Source organism: Varanus komodoensis, unplaced genomic scaffold, assembly GCF_004798865.1.
Source record: "Varanus komodoensis strain SLA01 unplaced genomic scaffold, ASM479886v1 scaffold10, whole genome shotgun sequence".
Taxonomy (NCBI): domain Eukaryota; kingdom Metazoa; phylum Chordata; class Lepidosauria; order Squamata; family Varanidae; genus Varanus; species Varanus komodoensis.
This window is the reverse complement of record NW_025335269.1, coordinates 16,529,407-16,548,813: the sequence shown is the minus strand read 5'-3', so window position 1 is coordinate 16,548,813 and position 19,407 is coordinate 16,529,407. Positions and strand designations below refer to the sequence as shown.

At 43.0% G+C, this 19,407-nt stretch overlaps 1 protein-coding gene across 3 annotated transcripts in view; it reads right to left on the bottom strand.

Annotated features, from left to right (window-relative positions):
- Positions 1-6,247: 6,247 nt before the first annotated feature.
- Positions 6,248-19,407, bottom strand: part of PDE1C (phosphodiesterase 1C) — a 183,795-nt gene continuing 170,635 nt past the window's right edge. For 2 of the 3 annotated variants that reach the window (XM_044454836.1, XM_044454827.1), the window contains 2 exons: positions 11,571-11,633; positions 6,248-6,542 (listed from right to left, as the gene is read on the bottom strand). In XM_044454836.1, coding sequence (XP_044310771.1) covers positions 6,403-6,542; positions 11,571-11,633 — 203 coding nt within the window. In that variant the 3' untranslated portion in view covers positions 6,248-6,402. Of the gene's footprint in view, positions 6,543-8,239; positions 8,365-11,570; positions 11,634-19,407 lie in introns of all 3 variants that reach the window. The other variant, XR_006417071.1, reaches the window with a different exon arrangement.

Sequence of the window (19,407 nt, the reverse complement as noted above, 5' to 3'; positions counted from 1 at the left end):
GATGTCAGCCACTTGCATTCTATAGCTGCAGGTTATGAAGGGGCTTTTGGCAGATTGATTAGTCTTTGCACTGTAGTTGTTGTACTATAAATAACTTTTTGTGTTTGTTTAAAGAAGTTCTAGTTCCTGTCAATCCATTTTCTTCCTCTGTGCAAGTAATCTGTTGATTCTTTCTTCTATGGTAATCTAGCAATGCATTTGCCAATGATTTGTGCTTAAATGGGCTTCAAGGAGAAGACTGCAGAATGCCGGTACCAAGAGGCGGAGACATTATGAGTGACCATGACTGTGTATTATGCCTGGAAGTCCAGGGTCTAGAACAGTTAATTGACAAATGTCTCTCAAGTGCTACATGTATTATAATAAATGTCTTGCATTTGGTAAAGTCAGTGCTCATTATTTCATGGACTCTGGTTAAAATGTGCAAATCAAGCATATTCTTCAGAGGGAAACCTAAGCAATTTTGTGTACTTAACCAACCAGATTCACTGAACTCTCCTTTGCTTCCCTTTATTTTTTATGTTGTCGCAACTGCTTATTATTTTAGTATTTTAGAAAACTAAAGGTGCCGTTCAGACATCACACCAAACCATGGTTTGCGTTTCTAGATATTCTACAGGCAAACCTTATCCTGCCTGCTTTTTTGTTTTGTTTTTTAGACAACTAGAAATAATCCCTCCTCAAACAATGAATTTGTTCACGAAAACAGTTACTACTTGGAGTTTAAATTCTGTTGTTGAAATGTGAAATTCAGAGATATTTAAGACCCTTGTTCATGAACACATTTATTATTTTGTTTATGAGAAATTCAAAATAGTGTCAAGGTGTATGACCATTTCAGGACTATGTTGATTGTGAAACAAACCTGCAGGAATCATCAAATTAAATTGCAAGGTGAACAAATCCAATTGTGCATTTTGTGTTTTCTAAATAAGCACTAGATGGCAGTGTTGTATCACTAAGATGAACAGCACTAGCTTGGCAATTCCTTAGGCTAGGTAAGATAAAGCAATTATTCCATATCCAGTGTGAGTCTAAATATACAAAATTACCATCATTTAGAAGCCTTATAAAATTAAAATGTAATACCATCTGGATACACATGGGACAAAGGGAGCCATTCACAAACGCACACACATACACAAGGAGCATATGGAAGAATGTAATAATTGTATTTTATACAATCTTTTAAACAGATGATCTAATGAAAAGTATTTTCCAAAAATATCCTCCTTTTTGTCATAACTCTTAATTCTGAGAGATAAATCTCTCACTACAATAGTACAAGCCTTGTGTGTTTCAAGGTGGGGATGCCTCCAATTAAGAAACGAAGATGATGAGATTAATCAGCAAACTATAATACTAGAAGCAAGTAGAAACAGAGTTCCACTCCATGGCAAAGGATTTTGCAGATAAACAACTTAACCACATGAAATTATTCCACTGGGAAGGATATACTGTCCATTTGCAGTCTGGTGTTTAATGTACACATTTTTAGGAGAAAGCTTGAGACAAGCAAGTTTTACTGATTGTCCCATGGCTATCTTTTCCTTGTTTGTGTGGTGCCAATATCTTGCCATTTTACCCTTTATTAAAATGCCTTTATTAGGAGGCTTTGGAAGGCTCCATACTGAAAGGGGCAGGGAAACAAATAGACCAGATCCATTTTCCTCAGCGGCAGCCTACCCAGGGGCAGACTGTGATGGCTGCCTCAGCCAATGACTTTTGACGGTCATGCAAAGAAAAGCAAATTGACATCCCGGAACAGATGCTTAGGGGATGTTGCCATGGTGCCAAAGAGAATGGCCTTTCTTGGGTGCTCTGACCCACGAGGTGAAGGCGGCACCCCCTGTTGCGGGGAAGGCTGCAAAATGTCTTTGGGGTCCCCGAACCCATTTTTCCAACCAGAGTGTAGCTGCCACAACTGCCTCCCTTGCTGCCCTGCCCTGAAATGATTCAGTTGTTGGCTTTTCTTCATTAATCCCAGAAGCCTCTCGTCCTCACACTGCCCCCGTTCCCTTGCCCGGGGATATTCTATTTTGGAGATTCTCTTGGAGGCTGCATTCCCATAGTGGTGGGACTGAAGACAAAAGGCCTGGAACCAAAATACTAAAAAAGCACTAACTGGTTGCAGCAATGTACTTGCAGCTACAAATTAAGGCTCCTTGGGAGCGATTTGGCCTTGTCGAATAGCGGGGAAAAGTGGGGAAGGGACCAAAAATCTCAGTGGTCATGGGTAGGCGGCTGGGGCTGGAAAAAGCCTTCATGGCCACCTGGAGAACCCCAAAAGCCAAACTGGGACCCCAAGAGGGCTAGATTTGGACCACAGGGCTGGGATTCCCCACCTCTGATCTAGGATATTATCCTCCCGTAAACATGCCTTTGGTATACCAGCTCACACAGTGAGAAAAGATCCTTCAACACTATCATCTTTCTAGGTTTAAGTCTGGAATGAAAGGCTTGGTTGTTTGCTGTTCCTCCTAAATTGAAACTCACACCGGGGAACAGATGGAGGGAATAGGAAAGCCATTACAAGGGAAACCAACTGAATTCAAGTGGGAATCAGCTACAGATGTGAGCTGTTTCCCCATTCTGTGGAATAGGACCATTGACCATAATGTCCTGTGGAGTAACATCCCAATGACATTGATCTAGAGAAGGAGATACTTGTTCTTCGTTTTCCCTTCTTAGATTGCCTTCCATGTGTTCACTCTCAATCTCTCGCTCTCTCTCTGTCTCTTTCTCTCTCTCAGTACCAGAAAACTTAATTTTGGGAAGGCTGCAGAATGGTGCAAAGTGCATTTCCAGGAAAGGGCTGAGCCTGGAAAAAGTGCTCCAGCCATTAGGCACAGGAATAACTGATCAAGCTACTTGTCTGAGGGCAAACTTGCCCTCCTGCCCTCCTCTCGTGCCTCCTTGCACTAAAGAGGGCAAACCATATTGCTTGATGCTTAATGCCCAACACATAACAACATTGGATTCATTCTCTCTGCTCTTTGGGGCACAGTCCAGAAATCAGCACTCTGTCTACTTCCAGTCCAGGGTACAGATGCAAAGATTTTGCAGTGAAACATTTTGTGCCAACAGATCATGGGATCTGGTACTACTGTAATCAGAGCATCTTTGGTAAATGAAGGTAAATATGTCAAGAGAAGCTTCCACTGCATTTCTTGCAACACTTCCTTATTTTGATTATTCAGTAATTTGTCTAATTCTCAAAGTGGTTTTGTTTTGTTTTGTTTTGTTTGCTTTTGTTCTAACATGTCCACCTTTAATAGCTGGAGGCCAAGTCTATTTCCTATTCCAGTGCTGGGAAATATGTTGAATCTTCTTCATTCTGCCTCGCTGGTCAAGCAGTTTATACTTCACCAAGGAGTCTTCTGTCTTCTTGCTGAAGGGTGGAAAAGTGGTGCTGGTGGAGGCAGAACTGGGTTCTTTCAAACGGTGCATTGGAGGTTTAATGGCTGGAGAGGAAGAAGACAACCACAAGATTAGTGCAGATTAAGCCATTGTGTCAAATTTATTTAAAACATTCTTATCCTGTTTTCATCCAGGTGGGTCTCTAGACAGCTTACAATCAGAGAGTAACAGCACATTAAAATACAACATATAAAATATACAATAAGATATTTCAACTGTTTGATAAAATAATTAGCCCTTAAAATAATGGGTAAATAAAAAGGTTTTGGCTTGGCACGGAAATGAATAAAGTGCTGGTGCCAGGTGCACCTCTCTAGGGAGCAGAATCCAACGCTGAGGCGCTACCACAGAGAAGGCCCTTCTCTAGGTAACCACTCTTCTAACCTCCTTCAGAGAGGGCTCCTGAAGAAGGACTTCAGTGGAAGATCTTAGAGTTTGGGCAGATATATATGGAAGGAGGCGCTCCTTCTCCTTTAATTCTCTCCCTCTGCACAATAATCCATATAAGTAAAAGAGAAGGCAAAACAAATTTGCCCCAAAATATTGAAAAGGGGGTTTATAAGAATTTCCAGTTTCAGTCTAAGCAGATGCAAACCTGAACCAGTTGATCAGCCTAATTTCAGTTTTTCTCAAAGTTTGCACTGCACTGCCCTGGGGAAATGCAGCTGGTTTCCAAGACAGTGCCGATTGGCTGCACAATATATCTATTGATAGGTTATTGAATGAGATACCGTTCTGTGTGCATATCATGGCTAGGCTGAAAGATTTGCACTGGCTACCAGACTGCCAGGGTAGGCCCTGAGCCTGTGATTTTCATGTAGCAACAACATGGAAAGTTGGTGTTCTGTGGCACTATCTCCCCTCTGAAGTTCCTGAGGCCCCAACACCGGCATGTTGGAGCACCTATAAGAAACAGAAAACTTCACTAAGTTTCAGTTTGCTGAAGGGAAGACAGATACAGATGATCTGCTAAAATCTGCCTCTTCACTACCCCTTAAAGTCATGGCCTTGGAGATTTACACCAGCTTGATCGCCTGTGGACAAAAATAGCGCTCATCAGGCCCAAACATGGGCAGAAACTTTCTGTAAGGGGGGAAGTTTAGAAGTAAGCAGCAAGTGGAAGCCAGTGTGGAAAATCCAGTACTGGACCTAGAGCAGAGCTGTATCCTGATTCCCATTTGGTTCACCTAAGGTGCATGGCTATGGTCTTCCAACATTGCCTGGGGAGCCATAGGATTGTTTGGAGTTGCCTGGGGAGCCATAGGATTGTTCTCTGAGAGCTCAGCTGGGTTCTGAGGGGCGAACCCCTGTCCTACTGCCACCCCCTGTCATCATGGAAGGAACTCTGCCAGCTGCCTCCTTGAGCCCCAAATGTACCTCAGAGGGGAGAAAAGGGGGTGTTCCAAGGGTGGGGGCCAATTTCTATCCACATTCCAACCCCCTTCCCCTCCCCATCCCTGGCACTTTATCTAGATGGCCGAAAACAGCTGTCAGGGAGCAAGACATGGTGGCAGTGAAGGTGAAGCACACCTTGTTCCAGGCATAGGATGCATTTGGAGGCGTACATCCCTCAAGGAAGGGGGAACAAGGGTTGCACCCTTACACAAGTAACTTGTGTTAATTCACCGGGCTCTTGTGAGGGTGAAATGGTAATTCAGTATATTCCTTGGGGGAAGCATGAGGTCCAAGCACCTGTGGTTTGTGGGTTGTTTGTTTACCCATCTGAGTGATGAGCCGCTGTTTTGCAAGGAATCCCACTCCCCCAAAAAGCTCAGGTTACAGTTTGGGGATGTTGCTGGATGTAGTACTCTCACTGCAAGCAAAGGAGGGTCCTGTGGGACACAGCACTTTTACCTTAGACTGACATGCCAAGAACATCCTGATCTAGACAGATGATGAGCGATAGCACTGGTAAGCTGTTTGGAGGGATGAATGAGATGAGACAAATAGGGAGACAGTTGTTCCATTGGGGTGTTGAAACAAATTTACTCAGTTGGCGTCTCCTGAGCCTTTCAGTGAGCTGAGACACAGTCACATTCTAAAATCCACTTATAGGTGAATTTGATGCAACTTGTGTCAGAGAAAATATACAGAGTTTGTGTATCAAATGCATATATTTGAGGAAAGTACGTACCTGGTTTTTCAGCAATGAGAGCTACTTAAGGAAAAATGCATTTGTTAAAAAATGTGCACAAAAATGGTGCGCATTGATGGATAATTTGGAAAAATGCATGCACCAAAATTACAGATTTCCATTCAGGCTTTGTGGAAATGGGACAAAATGAATTTGACTTAAAAAAACCAAAATCAAGACTGACAAATCTGTCTATTCCTAGAGGGAAGTGCATCCACCCCCATGTTGCATCCTAGTCCCCTCTCTGGTTTTGTTCCCCAGGCAAATTGCACACGGGCTTGGCTACAGCAGCAGCAGGTCACCAGACATGCCTCTTGGCTGGATTGTATTCTTATTATATTACATAACATTCATACTCAGCCTTTCTTCCCCTTGCAAGGAATCCAAGGCAGCTTACAAATCCCCCCTCTATTTTATCCTCACACCAACAACCCTATGAGGTAGGCCAGGCTGAGTATCGGTGACTGACCCAAAGTCACCCAGTGAGTTTCATGGCAGAGTGGGGAATAGAACCCAGATCTCCCAAGTCCCAGTTCACCACTCTGACCAGGAGACCGCGCAGGCTCCAACTCGATTGAAACATGCAGTTAAATCTTGTTACATGTTAATATTTTGATGTAAGCAAAACTGAGCACACCTGGTGGCACTGTTAATTGTACAAACACAAAGAGAAAACACGTCGGCATCAAAATGCACATTGCTGCAGCATGACTTTATTAAAGAAAGCAACACAGTACAGTTGGCTGCAAACATTACATTTCAGGTGCCTCTGTATATAATTCAGAAGAGGAATAGAACAAATGAGCATTGTGAACAGAAGTAAAGTAGTTTTTCTGGGGCTTCATTGCTCAGAGCATCGTGTTAAAAACAAAGTGGATGCATGGTTTCATTTTTAGAACAACTTTTTTGAAAAGTCTGTTTTGTAAATTGTTGCCACTGATTCCTGAAGGTGGAGGTTTGTTGCTGCTGGTTTTTGAGTTCAGGTAATCTAGAGGGAAATAATATACATGTTATTGTGAATATACTTTAAAATAATGGCTGCTGACATACAGAAAAATAAAGTGTACTTTTGTTTAACTCATGATTTTTTTTCATTTTATGGATGTATTTATTGCATGAGTTTAGCATGGGTTGCCACAGTATAAGAGGTCAGGCCTGGCTGAAATCTGGTCGGGCGACTTAAATGTTGTGAACCTCCCAGAGAGCTCCAGCAAGGGGCAGTATAGAAATGTAATGCAATAGTTATAATAATATGGTCATCCTGATCCATTTGGTCTGCTCAGTACTTATTTTTCATGTTTAGATCACAGCATTTAGATGTGAAAAGTACTTTTGTATTCATTACTCAAATCGGAGGAGTAATTTGAGTACTTCTGTAACTGTGAAGAATTATAGTTCTTCTTGATACAGAAATAGCTTTCCAAAGCTAGCCTCGAATTAACTTGGACATCACCTGAGATCTTCCAGGCACAAGCAAACAAAGGATCTTGCATATTTCTTTTTCCAAAGCAAATCTGAGGGCTCAGCAAAATTACTTCCCTCCCTGCCCCATCTCCCAAAGGCATCTGCTCCATATGTCCAGCCTTATGTTAGCCAAGGCTAGGACAAGACTCCAGACAGCAGGTTTTGGGTGGTCTGTTGAGGCAACTGCCTTCTGGCTCTCCTCCTTGGTTGCAGGGTAGAACTGTCTTCCACATGGGTGGCCTGCACTTCTCCAGCTAACATGCTGCTCTCCAGTTGCCCCAACTCCAGGGTCCAAGCAAGGTTCAACAGCCAGCCTGGTCAGCTTCTGGAATATGGGAGGAATCTTGCCTTTCTCCTGCAAAATCTCATGGGATGGCCCTGCTGTGCCACACACACTCTTCTTCCCTTTCCTTACCTGTAATAAGCTGCCTTGGTGAGAGAAGCAAGACAATATGTGGGAGTTTGTTCCCCTCCCTTCCCCCTTTCCATTGCCCCCGAAGTGCAGGCTAACAGTGTGCCAGTGTGTGGGGGATCAGGGGACATGTAGTTGTCCCAAGGATTGCTGCCCTTGCTAAATCTAATGAAACAGAGTGAGTGGGAGTGGGCAGAGGTCTTGCACAGAGGCAGAAGGGGGAAACAATGGGTAAGGGCAAAATATGAGGATGGCAAATGGGAGCCTATTCCTTGCAGGTCCTCCAACTTTTGTCCCTGTAGCATTTCCCCCTTTTTCTTACAATGTCTAATTCCCCACCCCAGAAAAGTGAGGAGGGATTGTTTTGTTTCTCTTTCTCAAGTCAGGGAAAGAGTCCAGACCACCCCATCTCCCCTTCAGTCTCCTATGCCGTTTGATCCTCTGTTCAGAAAACCTCACTTCTTCCAACTTCTTGGCTTGAAGTTAAAGACGTGGGAACAAAGGTACTTAAATTTTGGAGAGAAGAGAAGGGCTGCTGACCACTCAACAGGGCCTTTTGCACTCACTCCTCATCTGCAACCGGAGTCTGTAAAAGCAGCAAGTTGCTCACCCATTCTCCAGGAAACTTGCAACATGCATATGGAAACCTGTCCTGAGGCCCCAACCTTGGCTGCGATCACTGCTTATTAAAACATAAAATCAGCAAACGAAGAGCTGAGAAAATTCTAAGCCCAGGTCTTGCACTAGTTTAGACCTCTGCATTTGAACATGTTATGTAGATGAGTCATCATGGCTGAACTTGTACTAACCTGAACATGTTTGGGAGTGAGGATGGGGGCTGGGGGAAGCGTATGTTTTTCTTAAAAATGCCTCCAAGCAATTAGGCTGGCATGCTGGTATAGGAATGCTCTTTTTGGTTGAATTTCTTAGTTTTCTGAAAGGTAGAATGACATACACAAAAGGTTAGTCCTGATGGAAATGGATGCTTTTAAAAAATGGTAATATGAGACCAGCTGAAGCAGAAGGCAACTACCTCTAATGCTACCTCTAAAAATACAACAGGCAGTCCAGCTAGAGGAAGTCAGCACTTGGATAGCATACTCAGCGGCTACTAACTGCACGGTACCTGAATTTAGAGAGCGCCTCGGGCAAGCAGGGTAACTGTGATCTTCATAAAGTACACCTCCGTCAGGTACAGGAGGTTTTATTTTCAGTCACTGTCCACATGGAGGTCTTATTGGTCAAAAGGGCAGAGGGGAAAATATCCAAGGATCATTATGGCTCGCTTGCTGGATTGTCTGGAAGAAACATCTGCTGAACTTGGTGTTACTGTAGCAAATGTGACTGTTTGCCGTGTGGCCATAACATTCAACTCAGCGATGACGAAGCTATAACGAAGCATCAGAATATTTGTGCAGACCTTTGCAGAACTGTACAGTGCTCGTTAGCAAAGCTGACTTGTTTCTGCTGGATTCTGCAGAATGCAGAAGAAGGCTACAAGGATGGGAATGCATCGTTCACTTGAACATCACAGCCAAAAGCTCCCAGAGAGCTGTGTTCTCTGGGATGCCACCAGCTCCACCATGTTAGAAGGAGATTTTTGATTGGAATAGGGACAAGAAGGAGTACAACACTGAATTATTTTCAGCTCTCTAGCACAGAATTTCTAGCATCGGATTGCAGTTATGTTGTGAAATGCCCTTCATGTCCACTTAAAAGTAATGGAAGATTATCTGGTAAGTAGGATTGTATTTATATAATAAATAAAACTTGCGAATGAATAAATATATGCATAGTTATTGAAAACTGTGTTTTCTTTCAAAATATATGTTTAAATGCATGTTTGCTTGCAAATATGGCTTTTGGGTGCAATCCTATGCATGTTTAGAGAGAGATGAGACAGTCCTATTACATCATTCCTCAGAGAGACATGTCCCATGCTGGCTGGGGAATGGTGGGAGTTATAGGACCTTTTCTCCCCAGACATAATGGGGGCGAGCCTTAAATGCATTTTTGATGCAATTAGGGGACACTCCTACAGGGATGCCCATAAGTCCCCAAACCTAGAAGTAATCTTTGCCTAGTGAATCTTTGCTAGATGGAAGTTTTGACTATCCGGCGATGGCATTTTTTGGCAGGAAGGGAGTGGAACAGGCAGGAAAGAAAAATCCTTCGAAGCTGCTCCACTCGTCTGGCCTCTCCCCATACTGCCCCTTTATCCTCTCTCAGAAGCTGCTTTCCCAAACCTGGCTTGTTTCTTTCCACCCCAGCAAGGAGGAGGAAGGGAGAATCAGAGTTCTGATTTCCAGCACCAACGTCAATTCGCATCTCTGGTCTTGGTGCTGGGAATGTGAGCTATCCTATGGCCCCATCAGGTCAAGACTAGGAGCCACAGGATCAAGCCCTCAAACTGCCAAGAAGTGCAATTGCTTTGTGTGGAGCAGTGCACGATCTGGAGGATACGAGTAACCGCACTTCAATGGACAAATGAGTTTGAGTATAATCATTTTGTGTAGGCATCTGCAGAGTTCACATTCCTTATGCATTCACTCTGGGAATGACTGTGCCCCAAGTCCTGTTTTGTGCATTTAAGGAATGCTTTGGGGAAGTGGTGCAGTCATATGAAAACAAACCCAATAATGAAGAATTCGTAAAGCAAAATCAGCACAGTCGGGAGTGCCAATGGTCCTGCTTGTTATTTAAGTTAAGAGGCACAGAAGAAGTGTGTATAAACCCTATTTAGCAACCCTATTCAATTTGCAGAAGTTCAAAGGATCCCATTTGTCATCACAATAAAAACAACAATTGAAACACAGAGGAAGGTTATATCTCTGCTGATGCACAACTTCTTGAGAAGATTGCTCCTTTCCAAGTCCTTGTAATGCAGCACCTTTCCTAAAGACTATTGACTGTAACCCAAAATTAATCACAGAAGTTTGTTGGATAATACCATATACACCAGCATACATACAGGGCAATTCACATATAAAACAAGGTCAATATTTTGGGCTGTTTTGCTGGTGTTTGTCGTATGTCGGGTGTATAAGATGACCCCCAATTTTGCTTCACTATTTCCAGTTTCACAGGTCCTCTCATATGCTGGAATATATGGGTATATCTTTAGCAAAAAAAAAAAAAAAAAACCCAGCAAATATCTCTAGGAAAAACTCACAAATATCTCTAGAGTCTTTGTGTCCATTGAGAGACAAAACACTGGTGATTGAGGCTCACCAGTGCCAAGACGAAGAGTGTGGCATCCCCGGTCAGAGTCTCTAGAGATATTGGTGGTTTTTCTCAGTTTTTCACAGTGTTTCCACTTTTTATTTATTTATTTATTATTTTATTTATAACATTTTTGTGCCACCCCCATCACAGAAAGCCTTGGGGTGGCTTACAAGGAAAAATAAACAACCATCAAATAACATTAAAAATTTTGGAGCATCTCGGCAATAATTTAAAACCAATAAATTAAAACAGTAATTAACAATTAAAATATCATTTGAATTAAAAGGTCTTAGCCTGGCGCTGAAAAACAAATAATGACGGCGCGAGGTGGACCTCTCTGAGGAGTGCATTCCATAGGTGGGGTGCCACCGCAGAGAAGGCCCTCTTCCGGGTGCTCACCCTCCTAATATCCTTCACAAAGGAGAAGGGCCTCCTCCACCGATCTCAAGGGGCGGGAGGGCATATATGGACACAAGCGCTCCTTTAGATAACCTTCATGTGGGTCCTGAGGTTCCAGGCATTTTCTGGGGGGCTTAGAACCCATCCCTTGTGGGTAGGGGGTCCTACTGTATGATGAAAATTTTTCACCAGGCATATAAGACAACCCCCCAATTTTTGCCTCACTATGTCCTGTTTCAAGGTTGTCTTGTACACCAGTATATATGGTAACTTAGGTAACATCTTGACAACAAAAAGGAAAACAAGTATGCATGAAAAGGAATGAGTTGTTTGACCCTTGGTCTGCAGCAGCTGTGGAAAGAGTTTTGTCATTACCTGTTAATTGGGAGCACAGGTGAGCAGGCATTTGAGCTCAAGGAGGCCACCCTTATAATAGATCAACCCTGATCAGCCTCTTTTGAGAGTTTTATCTGAATGTATTGAAATGAATATTTCTAACACAGTGGTTCCACTGACCTGGCAAAGTAAGCCGATTTGCAGAGTCTGGCACTGGTGCATCTTTCATAACTTGCTTTGAACCTTTTAAAATAAAACAAAGATGAATTATAGCAATGCCCTCTGCATATAAGTGTATTTTTCTGCACCGGTAGGTTTCTCCTTATAAGGGGAATTATTATTTTATTTATTTATTTATTTATTGCCTGCCTTTTTCCTACAAAGGGCTCAAGGCAGCTTACATCATTCTCCTCCTCCATCTTATCCCCACAACAACAACCCTGTGAGGTAGGTTGGGCTGAGAGTCTGTGACCTGCCCAAAGTCACCCAGTTGGCTCCATGGCTGAGTAGGGACTCGAACCCAGATCGTCTGAGTCCTAGTCCCATGCTCTTAACCACTACACCACACTGGCTCTCTAATTAGATTGTATTAGATTCCAACAAACTCTTGCAACAGAAGATACACAGGTTTGGTGTGGACACAGGTGTGCCATCATAGTCACAATGACCCAGATTTCATGAATAACAAAGTCTGGGGATATGCAGGTACCCTGCTCCCTATGCAGTTGAAGCAAATTAGAAGCGACTGATACAGGCATGTGGCAAACTAAAATCAAACTGTGGTTTGCAGTTTCATTTATGCAAAGCATGATTTCCTGGGTGCAGAGGAAAGGGGAAAGGGGAATGCAACCCTTGGAGAAGAACTATGGGCAGCAATGGAATACTTACACTGGATGCTGATAGTCTCAGCTTCACTCCCTGCTACCAGAACAGAGGGCAGAGAAAAACACCTGTCTCAAGCCCCAAAGAGATGCCGCCCCTCAGCGCAGAGCAGGGGTGAAGAATGAGTGGCCCTCACCAGAACAGCCTATGATGAAGGCGGATGGTCCAGTGACATCCAAAGAGCATTCCCATCCCTGGTTCAAGCAGGGCTGAGCTGGATGAGCCAGTGGCCTGTTTCAGTATCAGGCATGCCATTGTGTTGGCACAGTTAGTCAAAGCAGACTGTTGGGCATCCACCAAGGAAAAGGCGCAGCCCTGTGCTGGCGTCTAGCCAGGAGCCAGAATGAGAATGAGAATGTGAGCCGCATGGACCCAAGCAGGGCATGCCCATGTGCCTCACGCATAGCACTTCCACAGAAATCGTGCTCGCTCCTGTCAAGGACACGTGACCCTGTGCCAGGCCTGTGCAACTTGCCTTCCTTCAAGTCAATTACAGCCCCACGTGAGTTTAGGGGGAAAAGGAGAATTGTTGGGCACCTTGATAGCCATGCCATGTATCTCAGCTCTGAACACAGAATTCGGATATCAGCAGTACAGATACAAGGCCTGGTAACATGGAAGATTTGCTTTCGTTGCTTTCAACCTGCTTTACTTGTCGGTGACTGCAATACAGGCACCTGTGCTCTCTGTTGTACTGCTGCATGACTTAAAAGGCATGAGTGAATCCAGAGAATATCCACCATTTGTTTGTTTTAATCCATAGTATTTGAGGCATGGCACTTGGTGATCTGATGTGATGAAAACATAAGTCTGTGTAGCAGTTTAAGGAAGGAAAGTGGACACAGCTCTTCTCTACTACGTAAAAAATAAAACAAAACAAAACCTCCACACACCCATGGCAAAAGACCAGGCTGCTTTGGTCTTGGTCTTGATCTTCTCCTCCTACTATTCCTGCTCCTTACTCTTATTCTTATTCTAAAATGTAAAGTGAAGGAGAAAAGTGGGGTGGCAGAGCAAATGTAGCCCGAGAAGAAACTGCAACATGGCTACCATCGATGCAACCTCAGATGTTACTGAGTAACGGGAGCATGGCACTAAAGGTAATGGTGGGAAAGCTTTCTAGCTCCTCCAGCACAGTGGATAGGAAGAGATGTGTTTCACCTTTGAGTCACTCAAAAATGCTGCAAGGAGAGTAACTGGAGGAACATTCTCAGTAGCTCCATCCTTTCATTAAATGAGCTAAGTAGACCCACCTTTGCACAGAACTGGAATTCATACAAAGTGGAGATCTCATTGCTTTTATTTGGTACAAGATGGACATACAGAAACTCATTTACAGGAGGAAAAGAAAGGAGAAAGCTGGAAAATTGGTTCATACATTTTGAGACGACACGCCTCTTCTTTCTGATAAAAAAATTGCAGTAAATACATTTCCTTTAATAACTCTCAAAACAGTTGAGAGAGTAGTCAACATTGCATGCCCACAAACTAACATTTTGTGTCCTAAGCTGGAACATACCCAGGGTACTTTATTCAGGACACGCTTGGGTATCCTTCTTGCTTTGGCAATGAACTAGAATGGGCTTTCCATCATTGGAAGGTGCAATAATATCGGCATGATTTCCACATACACACATGCGTCCACCATGCCAGATTACCTCTACTTTTCTTAGGAAAACAGCTGTGGGTGACAAATATACACAGCTCCCTAAGGCCTCTTCATTTAATTTTAGATTGACACTTAACATGTATGATGCACACATCTAACTGTGGATGTTTTAAATACATATTTGTAAGCATGGATATCATACAGATAAACACAGCTTCCTGCTGAATGTACACTTGGTAAGAAACCTATGACATGGCTCTTAGTGCATTTCAGTTAAGATAGTGGGAGTATAATTAACATGACAAAATTCTAAACAATGTCTTTAGAAACCTGCTATGCCAACTTAGAGACAAAGTATTCTATTAGACCAGAAAGTCTGGATTTGATTCATTTTGCCCCTTCTCCTTAACAAAAGCTTACTATGTTTATTAGAACTCAATGCTAGCAAAACAATTAATCATATGAAACAGGTTTAAAGTTTGAGGTTCATCCATCTCAATGCAGAGGCTGCACTATTTAGCATCTTTGTTTCAAATTTCAACTTATATAAAGTATACCTCACACCATCTTTTCATCTCTTCATATTGTTGAAGAAGAAAACCCTGGCATTAGAAGATAACTTAAGAGCCTGCTGGATAAGATCAAAGGTCCATTGTCTATTCCTCACTCACCAACCAAGTTCTCTGAGAAGATCCCAAGCTACAGCCATAATCTGCAGTTGCTCCCAAGGAACCGGTATTTGGTGAAACTCTGTAATGGTGGCATGGCTAGTAACTACTAATAGCCTGATCCTCCATGAATTGGTTTGATACCCTGGCATCCAAGCCAATGACCATCACATTTTGTAGCAGTGAACTCCACGTTTAATTGCATGTTTTACAAAGGCACACTTCCTTTTGTTCGTCGTGATGGAAAATGCCACTGTTGTTTTGAATGAGATGGATTGGGGATTTACCGTCCTCAAAGGAAGGGACTTTCCATGAAAGGAAGGGCCCTACTCACAGAAGATCCTTACTCTGCACTTTGGGAAATCTCCCTTTCTCCTGACCCTGAGTCAATTCCTGCTGGAAGAACTACTGTGCGAAGGAAAGGCAGAGAAGTCCACTTCCATCAACACAGTCGATCCTGCATAAGTCTGGATCCAAACCATTGGATGCAGAATTACCCCAAGCACAGCTGACATTTGACCTCCAAACTCTGGCAGGGATTCTTTGAGGCACTAAAACGGCACTGGGGTCAACCTCTGCTAGTTTCAGTGCAAAGCCATGAACTCTGAAGACCTTCATGGTCTATTTGTTTTTAATGATGGGACTACAATGGCCTTTCTCCACTCCCCCTCCCCACAAAAAAGTAAAGAGGAAGTAAGAAGCAAAGAGAGAGAAGCATACACGGGTAAATGCATTTGGAACACAGTGGAAAATTGGTTTCAGCAAGTGATCAGGTGTTCTGACAAAACAATAGCTAGAACTCTACAAATAAAAATAGCAAATGGTTTTAAACTTCGCATATAAAAGCTTATAAAAACACCATCTGAGCAAAACATAAGGAAATGTCCGGTTCATTCATTCCACTACCTGTAATCAATCACCAGACAACTCCGGTATTCCTAACAGATTCTGCTACCAACAAACATTGCAACAAACCAGAATTGCACTGTGAGTTAAAAAGGGTCATCATCACACAGAAAATGGCAGCTCCTACTGGCAGCCACAGCATGCTGGCGCTGGAACTGCCAGAATGGATTTTGAGGGAAATATAATGGATGCAATCTTGCTTGCTCAAGAGCAGAGCAAACAGACAATGATTTGATTCCTGTGCAAGATGTCACCAGCAGTGTGGTCCCTGGCATTTGCCTACCCATATTCTGTGGTGGTGTTGGGCCTACACTCTGTCCAATTTCAGAAGAAAAATAAAGGCGCAAGAGGAAGGCAGGAGAAGTTGCATTGAAAATTTCAGTATCCCATTATGGATTGCATACCTCCTAACAAAGCTCTCACTGTATAACACAAAACTAATTCTGCCAAAAGCCCCATGAGATCTAATCAGACTGTGTATTTGCAATTTATCACAATGAAAAATCTGGGAATGATTTCTATCAATCCACTGACAATGCAAGCTGGGCTGGTTCCATCCCTATCAGGACTGGTTTCAGTTTACTGAATTTCTGGAGCCTCTGGCAGGAGAGAAAAAAGCCAGGTTAGAGTGACTACAAACTACAGGCTCAAAAGATAATGAACTCTCAAACATAAGACAGCTTACACAGGGCAATCCTATATGTGTCTATTCAAAAGGAAGCACCATAGAATTCAATGAAGCTTACTCTCAGGTGACTAGGGGTAGTTTTTCAGTCTCCATTTGACCTGACCTGCTAGATAACTTCTAGAACCTCACAAACTAACTACAGATACTTCTGTACTTCTCTCTGCACAGGTTAAGGACAAAAAGGAAATCCTGCACAGTAGAAAAATGTCCTTGATGCTTGAACGGCCTGCATTGTGGCTGGGGCTCAAACACAGGAGAAACAAATAATTATTTTGCTCGAAATGCAGTGGAAGCCCTGCTGTGCTGATTCAAGGTTTAACAGATATCAAACAGTCATGGACTACAACTGTCATTGTTATTACTATGTAAGCACTGAATCAACACAGCACTTTATCTGCAAGGATGCTGTGTAACTCTTTCAAATGCCATTTTAGGGACTATGATAAAAATCAAGCAAACAGATTCAGTTGTACAGCACATATTGTTCTTCTACTAAGGCAGGAACAGTTATAAAACTTGGTGCTAAGAAAGCAGAATATTGAGTTCTGCTGCTATTTTCTTCACAGGGGCTCTTCTAAATGCTGAGGGAACATCTAATTCCTCTATTTATTAAACAAAGCAACAATTTGTTATTCTTTGTCCGAATGACAGCACGACTAGAAAAAAAATTATGAAAAAAATAATCAGATTCCTACATTTGGACAAGTCAACATGCTTTCAAAAGACAGGAGAAGACCAAAAGATTTGGCCTGCATCATACAAAGAGATGCTATTTGCATTCGAGGTCTGGAGACAGGTCATTTAAGCTTTTTTGCTGTTCACTGTTTAGGGGATCTGAAAGTTAGAAACTGGAAATTATTTGCTAATGCTTTCTGGGAGAAACCTGTCAAGAAATTTTAGGCCTGTGCCTAAATTTGTCCCAGTATTGGGTGAATGGTGAAATTTGGTCCAAGCAATTCATCCTACTCTTGGGTCCAAGAACAAGCAAAGAAGGACACTAACGCAAATTTTCCATAGTTTATCCAAAGCTGCATGTTATGTTTGGATGGAGTGGCTCTGCAAGATACCCACTGCAAGGTTTCTAGCTACTTCTACAACTGGTGGTGGTATCTTTTATTCTGGCTCTATGTTTTTGTACAGGACTAGCAAAGGTGGCATCCAAAGCTTTTAGCTCCTTTTTCATCTAAGGCATGCCCAGCTTGTGCAAGTCCATGCTACTTTCTACATTGTATTGTACATGAGTTACAAGTGGTTTTCAACTGTACTTTTCAGTGGAAGAGATCCAGAAAAAGAGAATGCCTTGTTCTAATTAAAATAAGCAGCACATTTGCTCTCTTTAGGCCTTACTTACCAAGTGTCAGAGAAAGCAGTTTTACATCCTAAAAATACAGATGAAATGTTCTGAGTTGAAGCCAATGCTGGCCATCTGCTTCCAGGATCAAAACCGTTGGCAAAGCAGATTTCCCCTCCCTTGCTGCCCCTTGTCCCACCCAAGCCTCCAAGATTTGCTCCAGAGGGTTGAGAAGTTCTCTTGCACTGGAAGAAATCCACTTGCACAGCGCTGGACCCAAAGGCCCGCAGGAACTGCCTTCTGAACCAAATGGCTTGAACTATGCCTACAGGAACTAATGGACAGCCAGTGGCGTGTCGTGGTTAAGGGCATGGGCCTGGGACTTAGGTGGTCTGGGTTCTAGTCCCTGCTCAGCCATGGAGCCAAGTGGGGGACTTTGGACCAGTCACACACTCTCAGCTCAAAGTGGTATATTGTAGCCTGCCTTTTTCTGCCATTTCTATTCTGTTCCCTGCTTCTGTTTCTCCTTCAGTAGAAGTACAGCATAAACTAAATTGTGTGCTCAAAACCCACCATTACTCCTTTTAAAAAATATAGTTTCCTCCAAAACACAAATGCAGGACTACTGTTTTCATATAGAGAAGAGGTATTTGTCCAGGGCTAAACAGTGAGGCCCTGCCAGAAAATCCTTCATAGACCCTCTCTCTCCCCTCTATTTCTCCTCACACCTTAGAACCATTGGGTCTAACCCCCTTCTCAGTACAAGAATCCAATTTAAAGCAACAATGAGCCAAAAACACATCCACAATATTTTCAAGCATTCTCATCCAATCCAACAGAAAGCAAATAGCTTTCAAAATGAAAATTTGCAGAACTTATCCTGGGCAGGATTCAGGGTTCTTGTGAAGTGGCAAAGGACCAATGGAGGCCCATCAGCGACCGAGGCTGTTGAACAATTACCCTGTCTTTCATTGTACACCTCTCTATATATACCCACAGTGGAGACATATTCCCAAACTGTCCTCAGAAATTTAACGTTCAGGAGAGCCTAAAGAATGGCACCATTTCTCAAAAGACTTTTCTCAGAAAAACCTTGAGATTTTTCTTTTCTTACCTCCTTAGAATAAAAGTTGATTTTGCAGGATTTCACCAACTTTCCCGCATTTTTGGATCAGCTTTGCACCCTGCTTCTTCCCACCTCCCACCAATGTCCCAGAAGAGTGCTCAGTATGAGGTATTGTGGATAATCCAGAAAGGAGGCCAGCACTGGGGCTGCTATTGCCACTTGTAGTGGCAGTAGAAAAAAACAGAGGAAGAGGAAAAATCTTTGGTGAAAAGAAAGAAGCTGTGTTAGCACCCTTGTCAGTAGTAAGCCTATCTGTGAGAAGTTGTTGGAGAAATTCTCCTGCTGGAGAATTCTCCTGAACTTGCTGCCCACCCATCATCCATATCTCTGTGGGAAATTTCAAGGCCATTTGCACACAGCTCTAGCTTTAGATGGCCATCCAGATTTAGCTTGAATATCTCCAGCAATGGAGAGTTCAGCTCCTCCCTAAGTCTTTGGTTTTATGTGGTTGGTTCATACATCACAACAAGCCAGAGTGGGAGTTGTCACAGTTGGTGGTAACTTACCATGTTTTCTTTGACAGAGGATCATACACCCTGGCCGGCTCCATTATTTTCTGCTCCCCCACTCCTGACATGCATCACAACAGCACCAGTAAACAAAGTCCATTCATTACTACTCTTGGGAGCTGGGTTCCTTCCTCATTTTCAAAGAACAGACAGGTTTTGGTAAAAGCTCTTTATTTCCAGTGTACATCCAGCAAGCTATTAGCCAACTATGGAAGAGTCTCTGAGCATACATGGAGTGGTTCATTGAACCCAAACTAGAAACTATTTCCAAGACTCCTCCTTTTTGGTAATCCTGGGCCCAACCCCAACCCTGGGCATGTACCTGTGAAGATGGGAAA